Genomic DNA, 16,752 nt, shown 5'->3' with positions numbered 1-16,752 from the left:
GGAACCTCACCAGAACAGCTGGAGAGAACATCAGAGCGCGATCAGTGAGTCATATAGACCACAGCTACACGTTACAACACTTTACACGTGTCCCATGCACCAAGCTTTGCATCAGACAGACGCTCCAAAATGAAATCAAGTCCTTCTTCACGGTTCAGTGTGTGTGTGTTTTATAAGGCTCACCTGTTTTTACACCGGCTCCTTTGCTCCCCAGCAGAGCCAACTTGATATTGTTCATGACAGTGGGAAATGAGGTGCTAAAGCTCTCCCTCCACTTCCCTCTCTCCTGTAAACTACCTGCCGCCCCACGAGGGGCACTGCTCAGATTAGTGTTTTGAAGAGTTGCTTTCACGGCCACACATCATGTTCCCCCCCGTGAGAACCAAGTCTCTGCCCCTTCTCGTCCAGCGAGAGAGGGTTTCCAAGCAGCTTTATGAAAACACAGTACAAATAGTAACGACGAGTTCCTGGTCAAAGATATCAAGATGATGTTTCCCCTCCAGAAAAGAAAGAAAAACTGTACTCAATGAAACTATAATTAAAATGCAGGCGCGTGTGTAAAAATGTAACATGTCAGTTGACCTCGGCGAGGCACAGAATAGAGCCCCCCCCCACCTCACAGCAGGATTTCAAACTTTGACTTCACAGACTGCTTCCCTGCACGACTCTAATGTTTCCCTCTGTATTTCTCTGCCTTTCATTGTTCACTAAAGGTCACAAGAGTGTCTCATTATTATCCTGTAATGTTTTACTGCTGAATGAAAGGTCACAAACTGAGTGCAGGAATAAAACATAGCCCGGTGCCTTCTGACCAAACAATACAGTGTGTGTGTGTGTTTGCGCGTGTTTAATGCTACACATATAGAAAACATGGACCAACATTTGACCCATCTGTGACATATTGTAGGTCAGTTCTCCATTGTGTTCCATGTTATGTTAATGTCACTGTACTGTAAGTGTGTGTGTGTGTGTGTGTGTGTGTGTGTTGTGTGTGTGTGTGTGTGTGTGTGTGTGTGTGGTCACAACTAAATGTGCTTCAACCCTTTGCAGGAAGAGCTGCTTCTTACATTGCAACACTTTCTTTCCTCCGTCTTTTTTGTGGGAAACTCGACTCGATTGTTTTCACACACTCATCAAACATCAAAATGTCACACAGCTTCAGAAGTGGTGTGTGGTGAACGTTGTGTCCAAGCTCAACCTGTCCCATCCGTCTGTGTGATGGTCTCTCACGTTAACTTACTTTCACGTGTTCTAACACACACGTTACCCCACATTTAAAGGGTCTGCTCGTGGCCGCGTTCAGTCATTTGCTGCAGTTTCCAGTGTGGCCTCGCTCGCCTCACATCCAAACCACAGAGAGCCGTCCAACACAAACACACTGGATTTGTTATCAGTGTACCTCAGTGATGCATTTGGCAGTGGACTAGTTCATCAGCATAGAGTTGAATGAGAGCACACACAATGGAATTAGAGCAAATAACTGAACTATGTTTTAACCATTACCTATGTCCTAATCAAGAGATCTGAATACGACTTCTAAATGATTCTAAAATGAACGGCAGTAAAAATAAAGGACACATGATTTGCCTTCAAAGCAGTTTATTGATATTAATAATTGTGCATTTATCATTGTCTGCTACAGTAAAAAATAGACAAACCGTGACAGTTTAACAGCTATCGATTTTAAAAGAAGTAACATTACATTTACTGTATATTCACTCTTGACGATGTTGACTGTAAGTAACACACAGGCAATACTTTGTGCAGTAATTCGACTATTTCAAGCTGCAAGTATATTTAAAAACAGGAATGTGCTACAACAGCTTTGATATTGCAAAATGTCCGTGGCACGACAAACATCGAAGGGGGTTGTTATGATGTTCAATACTGAATGGCATTACTACTTTATACTTTTAATAAGCCTGAGTTATTAATCCCATAACAAAAGAGAGCGACATTTTGAGTAATTCTAGATGCAGTAACGCTGGCACAAACTAAAGTAACTGTATGTTTAAATGTACGGTTTCATAGTTAAATGACAAATATAGCAAAATAAAGCTTTCTACGGTTACACATTTATATATGTTTGCCTTTACGAATATAGTAAATAGGATTACCACGTTCTTAAGCTTTACTCATATCAAACTTTGAAAGTGCTATGTAGAATCAGGGCCATGTTCACCAAAGAAGACTACTTGATAAAGCAAAGAGAGACTAGTTAACATTCTTCTACGGCATCCATGTTGTAGAATGAAGCAATAAACATACAGGGTGTGATATTCGGGACGTTTGAATACAAATAAAAGCAATTTTCTAGTGCATTAGAGGTGGAATTATGATAAGTAACAAGTTTCTTGACGGCTCCTTACTATGACGTGAGAGCTGAAGATCTAAGAATGTTATAATAAAAAACCTTCTCGTTTTTACACTTCTTGCTCCTCTGCAGTAATAAAAATCACTCTTGCAGTGGTTAGTATTTAATCCGACTGTTGTTTCAATACGCTCGTCTGCCATCAGATGGCAGCGCTGGGACTTTATTGCAAACCCCACAGGGCTCCTCTCTGACAACAGGACGGAAACACCGTTCAGGCCCCACAAGCTGCCATAGAAAAACTGTATAATTACACGCAAAAACAGCTCACTTGTCGCTCACTAGAAGTGATGCCTCCTCGGCTTCACCGAGTGCCTCCTCTTCCTCTTCCTGTGGCACTGCTCCCTCCTCTCTGGCCAGGGGAACCCTCCATCAGCCGTCCTGTAGGCCTCGTCGTACTCATCGCTGTCAGAGTCCGCCTCAGCCGCAGGGAACGCCGCGTCTGGGAAAACGTCTTGGAGCTTGGACGTGAAGAAGGCCTCCAGGCTGCGGCCCGCTTGGGCCACCTCCGAGTCGGGCTGTGCGGAGGAGATGGCGTACACGTGAACAGTGTGGATGTGTTTAAACAAGACCCAACCGTGACCACGACAACAGGCCTAATCATGAAACACCGAAGAGACACGTGCGAGGTTTCAACTTACATAATTGAACTTTGCACAGTTGCGGAACATGAGATAGACGTCGGCAACAAACTCATCTGGTGAGTTATAGCTGGGAGCGTTCCTCCCTCGGAGCTTGGCCCTGATCACAGACAGGTCCATTGGCCTCTTGATGATCTGGTAATAATGACGAGCCTGCATGCAGGAGCGTTGACATTTAAGACTCTGCTATTATACACCCAGCATCATTAGTTGCCTCATTCCAATTTAATTACCCTGACGTTCTTTCCTTAAATTAATCAAATAAATCTACTGTGTATTATGTTATGTCACCGCAACAAGTTCTTGGAGGGGAAATTAGATGATATTCTCAAGCAGTGATGAGCTTAAACAGAGCTAAACTGAGGGGAAGATCGCCTTTAAAGATGCGGAACGTGAGCGATGACTTACAAGTGGACTGACGGGCTCGTGGAAGGGAGCGCTCAGGATGTTACTGAGGATCAGAAGGGTGAGCCGCTCGCATTTCTACAGACGGGAAGGAGGAAGATATAAATGAACACAGGGTGCAGGAGAAACGCGTATAATGAATAATGTGAGAGGACCTACTCTCTGGTCGCGTGCCGACAGTCCGCGCGCCGGCGACTGTTCTTTAGGCGTTCTCTCGTTCTCACAGTCGTACACAACCTCTGGCTGCAGCACGTCCCTGCACAGGCTGCAGACCCAGTCTCCTCTGAACGGGCCCAGGGACAACATGAGGTCAGCGGGCACAGGCTGCTGAAGGGGCCGCAGACATTTTACTCACAATACTCACGAGGGGAAGCTCAGCAGAGACGGGATGTGGCAGGACAGATGGAAGACTTTGGGACAGCGGTCGCAGCACAGGAGGTCTCCTCCGATCAGACACACGGCGCAGAAGTCCTCGTTCTCCATCTGGGCGTGGTCCCGCTCCGGCCCGGCTTCCCCCGGCTCCGGCTCCGGCTCCGGCGCGGGGTTTGCGATCAAAAGCTGCCTCTGTCCAGCTCCGCTGCGACAGTCCTCCTCCAGGTCAGAGCGAAGCGGCTGCGGTTCGTCGGTCGTCCCTTCGGGTTCCGAGTCGATGTCGAGTTCAGACTCCACGAATCCGGCAGAATCCGGGTGCTGGTCGGAAACGATGTCCGAGTCTGTGTCGGCCTGAAACCCGGGATAAAACCCCGGCTGGAGGTCGGACTCCGTCTCGGCATCTCCCGACTCCTCTGATCCCACGCCCGCGTCTGATTCGGGCTCCGCCTCATACTCCAGACTCGGCTCTGAATCTGCTGCAACAGCGGGTTCAGCGCAGGCGCCCGTCTCCCCCGCAGCCGCCGCTTTCCCCCCGGCCGCACATTCATGTTCTGCCTCAGATAAGGACTCTACGTTTAGGTCAGAGTCCCGCTGCGGATTCGGTTCCACCTGAGAAACGGCTGCATCTTCTGAGACTGACCTGAGGTCAGAGTCAGAGTCCAGATCCAGTGCAGAGTAACTCTGTGGCACATATTTGAGGTCAGCGGAGGTCTGCGTGGACGCCGTATGAAAGCTGAGTCTGTCGTGGATGTTGAACTCACTATCGGTGGAGAGTTTGTCGGACTGAGTTGAGGTTCTTTGCAGTGCGGTCATACCGGTCTCAGAGCCTCCATCCATTCCCTGTGACGATGACAAACAATGGAAATAAGAGCTGTACAGTAAATAACACGTTCTAAGTCTTTTATTGTGAAAGTCCCGTGACGCGGCCGTCACCTCGGGCCTGACGTGGCTCCAGGTCCTGGGCTGTGGCGGAGCCTCAGTCTGGAGCGCGCTGGCAGGTAGAGGGTCGCTCTGGCGTCGGCCGTGTGGAGGCAGCTGAGACACGAGTATTTTGAGGCGCTCTAAGCAAACCACGGGAACCTTGGGCCGGGCCGAGTCCTTCTGAGCACCTCCATTGCTACACAGATGAGCAGAAGAGGAATATTTAAAAATTCCCCCCTGGTTTTTATGATGATTACACAACCGATGCGGGATTTTTGCATTACACACCTGCTGTGGTCGCTTCTTGACGACCGGAATTTCTCCCCCGCCTCGAAATCGAGCTCTTCATTCACATAAGTAAAAGACTGGTCTAAAAAGACAGGGGGAAGATGATTGGCACTTTCTTCATAACTACATTTGTAATATGGGACGTAGTGAGCGCGAACAGTGCTTGGCAGAACCTGGCTCGGTCTTGTAGGTCAGCAGGGGAAACCGATGGACTCTGGAGGAGGCGGACGAAGCTTCCTTGACGACACAAAGCAGCCCATCAGAGGCTCTCCGCTGCCTGGGGTCCACGCTGGCGAACTGCGAACGAATCAAGCATCACGTGAAGCCAACGTAGTTGAAGTAGCTGCTGTAATCACACTGGATAATCATCGCTTTTCTATACGCTATGAATGTGAGCTGCTGCCTGCATTATGACTAGTGCGGCTGCACGTGTAGGTTCCTTCTAACCACCTGTGAGATGTCTACAGTGTCCAGAGCGAAGGTGTAATGCAAAATGTGCGACATACAGTATTTGAAGCTTTTGGTTTCACAGAATTAAAAGTCAGAGAATTAAAATTTCATTGACCTCAAAAACAGCAGCTGAGAAAACAAGTGAAATATGCCCCAGTTTTGAGAACATGAGCTCGATCCATGAGCCGTTGTAGATGAACGCTCCCTTCAGGCGTTCGTGGTTAAAACAGCTCAAAATCTTCCTGCAGCGTCTTCACTTTTGCCAATTTGAGAGCTTAGAACATCTGACTCTAAGTCTATATGTGGGTGACGGCTGAGCCACTGCTGCTGGAGGTTGGACACTGCTTGTGCTTTTCAGATCACGACAGGTGAGAGCTGCTACTACTCTCCTCCGCCTCAGCCTCACCCTCAGCCTCAGCCTGAGCCTCACCCTCAGCCTCAGCCTGAGCCTCACCCTCAGCCTCACCCTCACCTTCAGCCTGAGCCTCACCCTCAGCCTCACCCTCAGCCTGAGCCTCACCCTCAGCCTGAGCCTCACCCTCAGCCTGAGCCTCACCCTCAGCCTTAACCTCAGCCTCACCCTCACCCTCACCTTCAGCTCAGCCTCACCCCCACCCTCAGCTTCAGCCTCACCCTCAGCCTCACCCTCACCCTCAGTCTTAACCTCAGCCTCAGCCTCACCCCCACCCTCACCCTCAGCCTGAGCCTCACCCTCACTCTGAGCCTCACCTTCACCCTCACCCTCAACCTCAGCCTCACCCTCAGCCTGAGCCTCACCCTAACCCTCAGCCTCACCCTCACCCTTACCCTCAGCCTCACCCTCAGTCTTAACCTCAGCCTCACCCCCACCCTCACCCTTACCCTCAGCCTCACCCTCACCTTCAGCCTCAGCCTCACCCCCACCCTCACCCTCAGCCTGAGCCTCACCCTCACCCTGAGCCTCACCTTCACCCTCACCCTCACCCTCACCTCAGCCTCACCCTCAGCCTTAACCTCAGCCTTACCCTCAGCCTCAGCCTCAACCTCACCCTCACCCTCACCTTCAGCCTCACCCTCAGCCTCACCCTCACCCCCTGCCTGTGTGACTACACGCTAACGCGGGCTCACCTTGCGTGCGGCTCCTGCCTCCAGGCTGAGCGTGTGTCCTGCAGGCCCGTCAGCGTTGGACCCGTCAGCGTTGGGCCCGTCAGCGTTGGGCCCATCAGCGTTGGACCCGTCAGCGTTGGGCCCGTCGGCGCCGGGGCCGCTGCGCGGGGCTGCCAGTTCCGCCGGGATGCTCTGGGAGCGCCTCTTCCTCCCGGCGCACGGCGCCGCGGGGCCCGTGCCGCCGCTCGGCAGCGTGGGACGCGCGGTCGCGGGCCGTCGCCGGCAGCCCCAGGGAGGTGGATCTCTGTCAAACACACGGCAGCGTCGGATCACACGCGCAGACGCACCTGTTCGCGCCATCAGCAACATAAATGGGAGGCGAACGAGCTTGAGTGCCACCCACGAACGCACATGGATGCTAAAGGAACAAATACATCACTCGACCACCCGTTCCGCTTGTAATTCAGAACGAGCCGCGGCAAAAGGCCCGCACAGCTGTGTACATTGTACAGAGAATGAAACGCCAATTATCATATGTAAATTCATCATCACAGGCCCTTTGACGGAGCCAGAACTGAAAATCTGCTCCCGCCGTCTCCCTCCACCTTTCTGTTATCATTCGACTAATTCCACTGTCCACCGAGCCCCTTTAAGCCCCTCGCTTGTGTTTTTAGTCAATGCAAGCAGAAACGGCTGCCGTCATAAATATTCAGGCCCGGCTGACACTGAGCACGTGCTGCTAAGTACCACGCAATTAAAACACCAACCTGATCCGCACCCCTTGCCGGAGGTATGCAGGATTCAGGCGGGAGAGGAAAATAGTCTATAATCCCTGTCTCTGGAATGACGAAGGGTGTGGGACTTTATCTCGGAGAGACCCAGAGCTGAAATCAAGCTGGCAGCTCCCACTATTCCCACAGTGACTCATTAATGACAGGTTAAGTACAAAAACGACGGTGCCCAAGTGGTTTTGTGTCATTCTCACATGCCGCGACTTGAAACACTTGAAATAATACATCTTCGTGCTCATTATTATGCATCTTGAGAGTTTTTAGAGGAGCGATTACGCGACGGCTCAACCCGCTGGCGCCGAGGACGGCGAGCGGCGCTCTCGCGGATCCTAGGCTGCGCAGCGGCGAACAGTTCAGCTTTAATCGCCGGAGCAGCTCTTTGTTTTCCCATCAGCCTTTGTTCTTGAAAGCAGGAGCAGCTTTCTGTTGCGCCATCTGTTTTCAGGCTTGCTGTCAACTGTGGGTTGCGATGATTCTGGCATCAGAATCAAGAGAGTTGCTTTGAGTTTCACTCATTAAGGAGAATAACTAAAGCTGAATCCTGCCTGGACTCAGGTTCAGCTTTTTTAGAAAAGTACATTATCAGTTTTCCCACATGCAAAACTTTACCATCTGATTTACACGCGAGTTCGAGAGCTGCTGTGACTTTTGTTCTCTGTCTTCAAGCGCGTCTGAACATCTGTGTTTTAGGGGAACTAGGCTTCAAGCTGACCAATATGTTGTGGTTTGTGAGAGGTGTGTATAAACAGCAATGTGTGGTTTACCATCTCCCGAGCTGTGAGAGGGGTTGACTTTGTTTTTTTTTTATCTCATACAAAGTCTGCAGAACCACGTGTGAAATGAACAAACTGAGCTGCACAACGTCCCACCAGACGCCTCGCTTTGATCTCAGGACAGATGCAGATCACAGACATGCAGAATGTACAGTCGCCGTTCGCTTGGCAGCATTTATGATATTAGTTAAACACAGTATGTTTAGTGGTGTTACTGTCAATGTAAGAAATAATGTAAAGTTTTACAGGCTGCATTTGGATTTGCCGCTAGTGTTTTTGTACAGGCTGCAAATGCTCTGGCTCAGTTTGATAAGTACAGGATCTCCGTGTTCAGAGTGTAATAATGAAGCGTAGGGTTCTTATTGCTCACCCTGCCGTCCCTGTGCTCTCTGATCATCAGGCCCGGTCTGGTTCTGTGCTGCACAGGACTCTGCTGCCTCCCGTCCTCCTGCTGCAGCTCCTCATTCAACAGCCCTCTGCCTTCCTGCCGGTGAGCGTCCTCCGCTCGGCATCTCTTCTCCCAGCTGAGCTGGCTGCTTGGGAGGACCTCCCTCTGCTGCTGCAGATAGGAAGGGTAAGACTTTGACTGTGACTGGTGGTGGGAGTCGGCCGCCTGCAGCTGGGATGCGGACCCTCGGCTGTAGCTCAGCTGTATGGATCCTTTGACTGGTGACGCAGGGGCAAGGCCTTGCCTCTGCTCATCCTTCTCTTTGCCCCAGCACTTCTGGAACCGCTGGCTCTGATACATGGAGCCGGACATGAGAGCAGGCTGAACGCAACTGGGGTTGTAAAGTGAGGCCTCCAGCTGGCCTTTGTCCAAACTGGGCCGGTCGGTCTGAGGGGGAAAGCCGTGCAGGCACCACATCTGGGGCTCGCAGCAGACCGGGTAGCCGCAGCCCGGATCCAGTCCTCTGCTGCACGCCGATGGCAGAGTCATGCAGGTGTTAGCCGGAGGTCCCCTAATGCTGGAACAGGCCAAGCTCTGAGGATAGGTGCAGGTTCCCCCCTCCACCGTCAGCTGACCTGCGCAAGAAGAGAGTAGGAGCTAGTTTATTAGCACCGCTTAGCACAGCTGGCTTGGTAGAATGAAATTCATTTTACCTAGAGAGGAAATCTGCTTTGTCCAGTAACTGGCGTCCCAGTTGAATTTGATCTTAACGGGACTCCAGGCGTCTGACTGCAACGACGGCTCGAGCAGTTGCTGCATTTGAAGTGAAGTCTGCAGGAAGAATGTGAAACATATAAGCCCATATAAAAGCCCCTGTGTCTGTCTTGTTTAGACGCAAGATAATAATGAAAGCGCAACCATTTAGATTTCTATTAAACTCAAGCAGTGGGAAATCCCAATAATGAACTGAAGCATGTTATTTCCTGAAGTAAAAAAACCCAGCATGACGTCAAGTCTCTTCCAAACACATTGAGGCCTACACGTCCTCAGGCCTTCTTTCAAACCCAGTAAACATCTGTTTATCCGTGTTTTAGGTCAGAGATGCCGCCTCAGCGCGTTTTCTCAGGTTTACTGTAAAAACACTCTTCAAAACCTCCAGCGGACGTCACACCAGCGAGTTCCCCTTTAAATACACAAATGAGTGCTGCTTTCACTGAGGGACGCGTGGACTCCTAGCGTGTGCGTACCAGCGCCCTGCTGAAGAGCACCGGGCCTTTGCAGTGATGGGTCGTGGCCCACGTGATGAACTTCTGAACGTGGTCCAGCTGGCCGCACGTCTCGATCGCGCCCTGCAGCTGGTCTTCCAGGCGCTGCTGGAAGTCCTCCGAGATTTTCTGCGACACCCATAAAAAATGAACGCAGTTAGTTGCAATTATTGGCACCCAGAGGCTTTAGCGGCTATGAAAGATTATCACGGGCTCCGGTTCGCTGGCTTTCAGGACCGATTACATCACGGCGGCTGCAGACTCTCTGCGTGTAGATTCACGGCTGGCTGCGCGATAAGAAGGAAAGAAAGAAAAAGAAAGTAATTACCTCCAGTTGCTCTATTAATAGGTTGGCTCGTTTGTTAAGCTCGTTCATCATAATCATCTTTGCCATTTTAATCTGGTTCTCTGCCTTCCTGTGCGCAATCTTTACGCCGTGAAGTCTGTGAAGTCGTAAAAGAGAAAATAAATGTCTCAAAAGGTGAATATCAGAAATCTTTTTTTCTCTGATGTTGTTGACCAACCTGTCCTCTATCTGCTTGGCATTGTTCTCCACGGCCGACCTCCGTTCCTCCACCTGCACCATCAGGCCGTCGAACAGCCACTGCTGATCCTGCAGGGCCTTCCCAATCGGCACCACCCTGAACACACACGACACCCACCGCACAAAAACCCGCTGCTTTATTCTGCGTCCAGGCAGAACGCCAGAACTAAACGTGTTTTCCCGGGGGGACGGCGCATTATGCAGGTGACCTTAGAGGCAACTACTGCACCGTAACGTCACAGAAAACACAAGCGCATGAATACACAATAGGTCTCAGGCAGGCCAAGGGTAGAGTATGCAGATCACAGATGATAAAGTGACAACAAAGTTACAGAGCGTCGTTGCTCGCAGGAAGTTGTCGACCTGCGGTTGGCCGCTGCGCTGCACTGTCCTTGTGCTGCGCGTCTGAGGACTGACCTGTGGTTTTTGTGGGAGGACAGGTGACAGCTGCTGCAGCACAGAAGGTCACATGACTCGCAGAACAGCTCCAAGGGCTCCTGTCTGTGAGAGTGGCACATGAGGAGGGGGCAAGGATGCGACCCCGGGCCTAAGAGACAGAAGGGGGGGGGCCATTAACAGTGTTAGATGAGCAATTCACACCCCGAGCTGGAGAAGTGCCAACAGGGTGCAACAGTGCAATGTATATATAGCTGGGTATAATTGCATTCATGGCTTTCTGTGAAATCATCTGAAATAAAAGGCATTAAACGCTTCATGCAGCTGAGTAGACGAGTAGGATTTAACAATAGCAGCTTTTAAACGCTTAAGTCTTTAAAAACACTGCAGAGCTGCTGCCATCTTAACAATTCTAAGCCCACCCCCAGTTTGAAACGTAAACACGAGGAGAAGGCTTGGGCGCACACACACACACACACACACGCACACACACACGCACACACACACACACACACACACACACACACACACACACACACACACACACACACACACGCACACACACACGTGCACACACACACGCACACACACACGCACACACACACGCGCGCGCACACACACGCACACGCACACACACACACACACACACGCACGCACACACACGCGCACACACGCGCGCACACACGCACACACACACACGCACACACACACACACACACACACACACACACACACACACACACACACACACGATCATGAGTGACACAGTTCTAGCATGTGACAGTAAACTTGACCCAGCTCTGCACCTTGACACTAAAAAACAGGGCCGGCTTCAACGCGAGGCTTCCGTTGGACTATAAATACAAATATACAGGTTGTAGGGTGATAAATGCATAACTGAGCCATGTTTTCATTTTGTCCCATCAGCCTTTGTAACAACTACTGCACACAGGCAGAAATATCTCACACACATTTCTACAGTAAATAGGTCACTGTAGAAACTGTTAGCCCACAGACTGCCTCGCTAACAATAGATTAATAAGGCTAATGAACACAGCTCTCTGCTGGCCAGATCACCCTAACCGATCCCCCCCTGCCTGCAAATCATCACACATCTCTGCGGTTGAGAGCTAAGCATCACCCGTGTGCATCAACCCGATCTGACTGACCACATCCTGCCTGTAAGAGCAGACGCACAGCTTTTCTCATAAGTGCTCTACCCCAACAGAGACGCTCACATCACAACAAAGCCGCTCTGGATCCACTCATTACGGCTCCACGACTCGTGACACGGACCTGCAAAAAGCAGCTGGCAACAAAGCTTCGGGGGCTTTAAATAGCATCACACTAATATTAGCAAAAATTGAACCATGTGAGCGTCTCCAAATCTGGGCCACGCGTCGGAGAGGTGCAGTAAAACAGGAATTTTCAGGAATGACTATGAGCCGTCGCCACTTTCATGCATTATTCATTGCAACAGTTCCTACTGAGACGGAGTTAACAAACAAACAGGACACCAGAGGGAAAACAAAGAGGCTCCAACAAGCTCACAGGTGACAGAGAGAGAGGCAGATTGTGGAGCCTTGCTAATAATCTGTCACACTGGCCCAGGAAGCAAAAGTAAAAAAAAAACAACAACAAGTGCAGAAATATGTAAATGCTTTGCCTTGTCCAGGTGGTGGCAGGGAGCTGGAGCCTCTCTGGTGCGCGTCTGCACACTGGCTGGCACCAGGCCGCTGGTGATGCTGCAGCTCTATGTAGTGGGAGGCGGCAGCAGGTCTCTGGTGCTGATGCACATCTGTGCACTGGTAGCACAGCCACTTGTTGCAGAGTGTGCACAGACTCTGTGCAAGTGTTGGTTCAGGGCACTGAGAGCAACTCTGAGAGAAAGACAAGGAAAAGGCTTTTTGTCAGGGTCTCTGTCACACACACACACACACACACACACACACACGCTATGTGATAAAAACACGAGGAGGCATATGTCAGAACTGTTTGTGTTGCTGCCTCACTTCAGGCTAAATCACGCCTCCAAGAGTTGCTATTTGTCCTCATGCTCGCGACTGCCTCCGAGACGTCAGGGGTCTAAATGTGAGCGTCTCGTGAGGAGAAAGCTACACCTGTGCTGCGCCACAAATAAGATCCCAATAATGAGCGTTTGAGCCGAACGCGTGAAGCGAAGCGCTCGGCTGCACCTTCGCATCACATTCAGTTTCAGTTTGAATGAGCAAATGAAAGCAGAAAAACAGACTGCGGGAATCTAGTGAGCTAATGCTCTGCACAGCTCTGATCACCAAAATAATCCTTTATTAATCCCTACGGGGGCTTCATCCTCTGCAGCTCATCGTTCCTCCAGATTCAGGAGCGGGGAACAACATCTTGGGACCTATCGGGTTCAAAAACCCTGAGCTTTGTCTAAAGGCTGCGACAAAGCTATTCTAATATGTAACGTGTCACTTTGGGCAGGAAGACGGCAACACAAACACAGGATGCATTCTAGTGTAACTCCTCACAGAAAGGCCCCCAAACGGTGGCAGCAAACAGAAACCAACATCAGAAAAAAAAAAAAAGTAGCCGCGACAGAAAAGTTCAAGTGGAAATAGAGACCTTACCTTCTCCATTTCACTGCCTAGAGAAGGGAGCCGCTGCCTGCTCAGAGCGAGGGAGAGGAAGGGAGAGCGAGCCGGCTGACGCCTCGGCAGCGGAGCCTGTGACGCTCCCACCTGAGGCAGGAAGCCGCGCGCACGCACCGAGAGGTGGCCCCAGAGGAGGCAGCTTACGTGACAGCCTCACCGCTCCCTCCTCCCCCGGTCCATCCCAGCCCACGACCCGCTCGCTGCAGCAGCCCAAGCCGTCCCCCGCTCGCTGGCGCTGCTGCCGAAGGGAGAGGAGAGAGAATCTGATCCTTTTTTCTTAAATAAGCCTGTGCATAATAATTGGGAATTAGGGAGATACGATAATTATTTTTTTTGTAGGGCAAAATATCCCCGGAAGGCTTTTCCAAAATGGAGAACGGAAGACCAAGTAACCTACAATAGGGAGAGCGGGACAAAGTGTAACGTAAGCAACTTTCAGTTCTTTGGAGCAGGCAGAATTAGGTGATGCGTTGGACCGGGCCGGGCCGGGCCGGGCCGGGCCGGGCCGGCTGCCGCCGCCTTCCCTCCGTCAGCACGGCGAGAGGACAGGTCCCAGCGGGGCCACGCGCCAACGCAGCACGGAGAAACCGGGTCAGGCTCTGATGCGCTCCAGATGGGGCCGGGGCGCAGCTCCCCCCAACGCTGCAAAATCAATTAAGGCCCAACAGCACGTCAGGAAACCAACAGCAGCGACAAAGCAAAAGGGGAAGAGAACGCCTTTGGACGGCGTCTGTGCACAAGCAAGCGGCCGAGGGACAATGGGAAGTGTGAAAAAAGGGGTGAAAGCAATCAAAACTTCAAACACACTCGCAATTAGCTGTGGCTCTGGACGGAACCGCCGCGACACCTGCCCGTCTGCCTGACAACAGCCTCCGCCGGCAGAACTCCGCCGCGGGCGCCTCCGTGGGCAGCTCCCACACATCCCATTCCCCATTGTGCGCTTGCAGACCCAATTTAAAACTAATTAGCCGGCTGCCTCTCGCTCATTCGCTCGGCGGCGTCTCCGGACTTTAAACGGCACCCGCGCCGCGCCGACGGAAGCCTCCCGCTGCCCCGCTAACCGAGGCCGCTGGGCGCCGGCTACGCGGGCCGTCTCAGGAGACGTCACAATAATAGAAACCTGCAAGTGAGCGCTCCCTTGAAAGCGTCCTCTACTCAGCGTCTATTAACTCGGGGAGGATGAGATCACAGAGCGGGATTATCTGCAGCCAGTGTCGTTTTACTGCTGGGCCGCTGTAACGGCGCAAGATGACGGCGTGTGCAAGCGTTTCAATAAAGATCCATCCAAAAACCGCCAAACACCAGATTCTTGTCACATCACAGCTATTTTTATCTCCTCATCAACGGGTCCTTGAACATGTCAAGAGTTCCTGCCAGCGACGCACAGCGTTTTTACTGCAGCCTTTAAAGTCCCATGAACCTCAACCGCATCTCATGGTAAAACCTCGATCAGTCCTGAATGGACGAACCGGTCTAATACCTGGGCTGGTCGACGCTGAGGGGCAGCGCCTACACGCACCACAGGTGTGGTTTCTCTACGGCGCTGCATGTTTATTCAGGCTTTTTTGGCTGCTGTAGGAACGAGCACAGAGCAGCCAGAGCCGACGTGGGGAAAAAAAACACAAAAAAACAAACGATAACAAATTAAATCGCCCCTCGCTGGGGCGGAGGATTTAAGGCAATTCATTGGAAATGCTGTGTTGATAGTTGCTTAGGCGGCTGCTGTGTGCAATAGGCTGCAGTGCTAATTTAGCACCAAGGACACAGACTTCAGGCCTTCTGAATTTTTAACAACCTCTAGGGAAGTTGCTAAATAGGGTGACTGTGAAACATTGAGTGATTCTGATTTTAGATTCAATATCAAGTCTAGTTTTTTATATATATCTGTTGTCCAGAACCACAAATAAGGATTAATAAGCTTTGAAGGGATGATAATAAAACTCATGTATTAATTTTACTTGATATGAAGTTGCACAAACATTGAACACAAACTACTGAGGTTCCAGTGTGTGTTCCTCTGTAGCTTGGCGTTTATATCCACGCGCCGTTGCGTGACAAGTCCTATTAAGTGTGAGCGGACCAAAATAGTTTGTGTTTCATTATTTACCGCGCTACGCAGTGGGGACGAGGGGATGGCAGCGGTTTCCCTTATGGCGCCTTTCACGTTCGGCTACCTGATCCATCTGTTCACAACCGCGTCAGCCTGACGGCTCTTTATTAACGCGTCTGCGCTCAATAACGACACGCGTGTCAGTCAAACCGCGGAGCCGCTTCCCCCGCATCCCCCGCATCGCCGGCGCAGCCCCGCTGCCTCTGCATCAGCATCAGCAGCTTCCACCTCCAGCGCATCACTCGGCGCGATATTATTTTTTAGAAAGTGCGCATGAGATGACGCCCCTGTCACGGCAGCGCGGCGCGATCCGCGAGGCACCGCCGCAACAGGACGGCCCGCGGGCGCAAAGTCGGCGCGCGGACACTTCGACGGATAGCGCATCCGCGGAACTGTGTGCGCAGACGAATGTCGCTCGCGAAGTGCGCGGCGCACGCCAAACATCGCATCAGGTAAACACGGGAGTGGAGGACGTGGGTCCGCTCTCCCCACGGCGTGGGTCGCGTCAGACGCGCCGCAGAGCGCGTCCGTGCGAAGCGGGCGCGTGTCGGCGTTTTTACCTTGACCTGCGCATCTCCAAGTGGGTCCTCCCGTCGGATGTCGCTCTTTTTGGCCCGGACAAAATTTGGGGGGTTTCAAGTCTCGCAGTTTAACGTGAGACTTTCTACTCGTTCTCATGCAATACTTCCGACGCTTCTGAAAGCTGTGGCGTGAGTCGACGGTTCCTGGAAAAGTTTGTTACGGCGGACACACCGCCGATGGTCTATAAACAGATTTTTACAATAAAAAATATAATAATAATAACGACCACCAATGTTTTTATCCCTGCTTATGTAATAGGAAATTCGTGCAATTTACCTAAAAATAGAATAGAATCAAACTATTACATCTTCAACCAGCATTTTCACGTACATATACGTAATTTAAAATATCTCAGAGGACGTAGTTGGTTGATGTGCCTTTTACAGACACATGGTTTTTAAAATAGTTTGAGTGTTTAAGGTGCAGCTTTTTAGTGATGTTAGGATTATAAATACAACACAACAGCACATTAAAGAGCTGTTCATCACGTGCCATAGGTATATTTGAGTATTACTACCATGTTTGATGTCCAGCTGTGTAGCAGTGAGGATATTTAATCTGTAACAACCATCAGATTTATGCAGCGCATAAGAAGCTGAAGAAAAAGATTTTTAAGTACTACTACTGTTACTTTTAATACATTTTCCTACACTATTTGACATGAACACATGTTACATTTATCCTCAGCATTCATGTAGTGTGGCTAGTTGTTTAGCTTGACTACACTGTAGCT

At 50.9% G+C, this 16,752-nt stretch overlaps 1 protein-coding gene across 1 annotated transcript; it reads right to left on the bottom strand.

The window, feature by feature from the left end:
* Positions 1-1,582: 1,582 nt before the first annotated feature.
* Positions 1,583-16,146, bottom strand: trim66 (tripartite motif containing 66). The gene is given in 19 exon segments (XM_029145481.3): positions 1,583-2,889; positions 3,013-3,165; positions 3,421-3,495; positions 3,577-3,700; positions 3,782-4,629; positions 4,723-4,906; positions 4,999-5,080; positions 5,172-5,295; positions 6,556-6,701; positions 6,703-6,838; positions 8,469-9,121; positions 9,200-9,317; positions 9,734-9,880; positions 10,080-10,194; positions 10,276-10,392; positions 10,713-10,842; positions 12,358-12,571; positions 13,304-13,565; positions 15,998-16,146. Coding segments are annotated over 18 exon segments (3,612 nt in total). The 5' UTR covers positions 13,313-13,565; positions 15,998-16,146; the 3' UTR covers positions 1,583-2,652.
* Between the last annotated feature and the right edge of the window lie 606 nt (positions 16,147-16,752).

Source organism: Betta splendens, chromosome 3 (genome assembly GCF_900634795.4).
Source record: "Betta splendens chromosome 3, fBetSpl5.4, whole genome shotgun sequence".
NCBI lineage: Eukaryota > Metazoa > Chordata > Actinopteri > Anabantiformes > Osphronemidae > Betta > Betta splendens.
The sequence above is the reverse complement of the archived record's forward strand: the minus strand, read 5'-3'. Positions and strand labels throughout refer to the sequence as shown.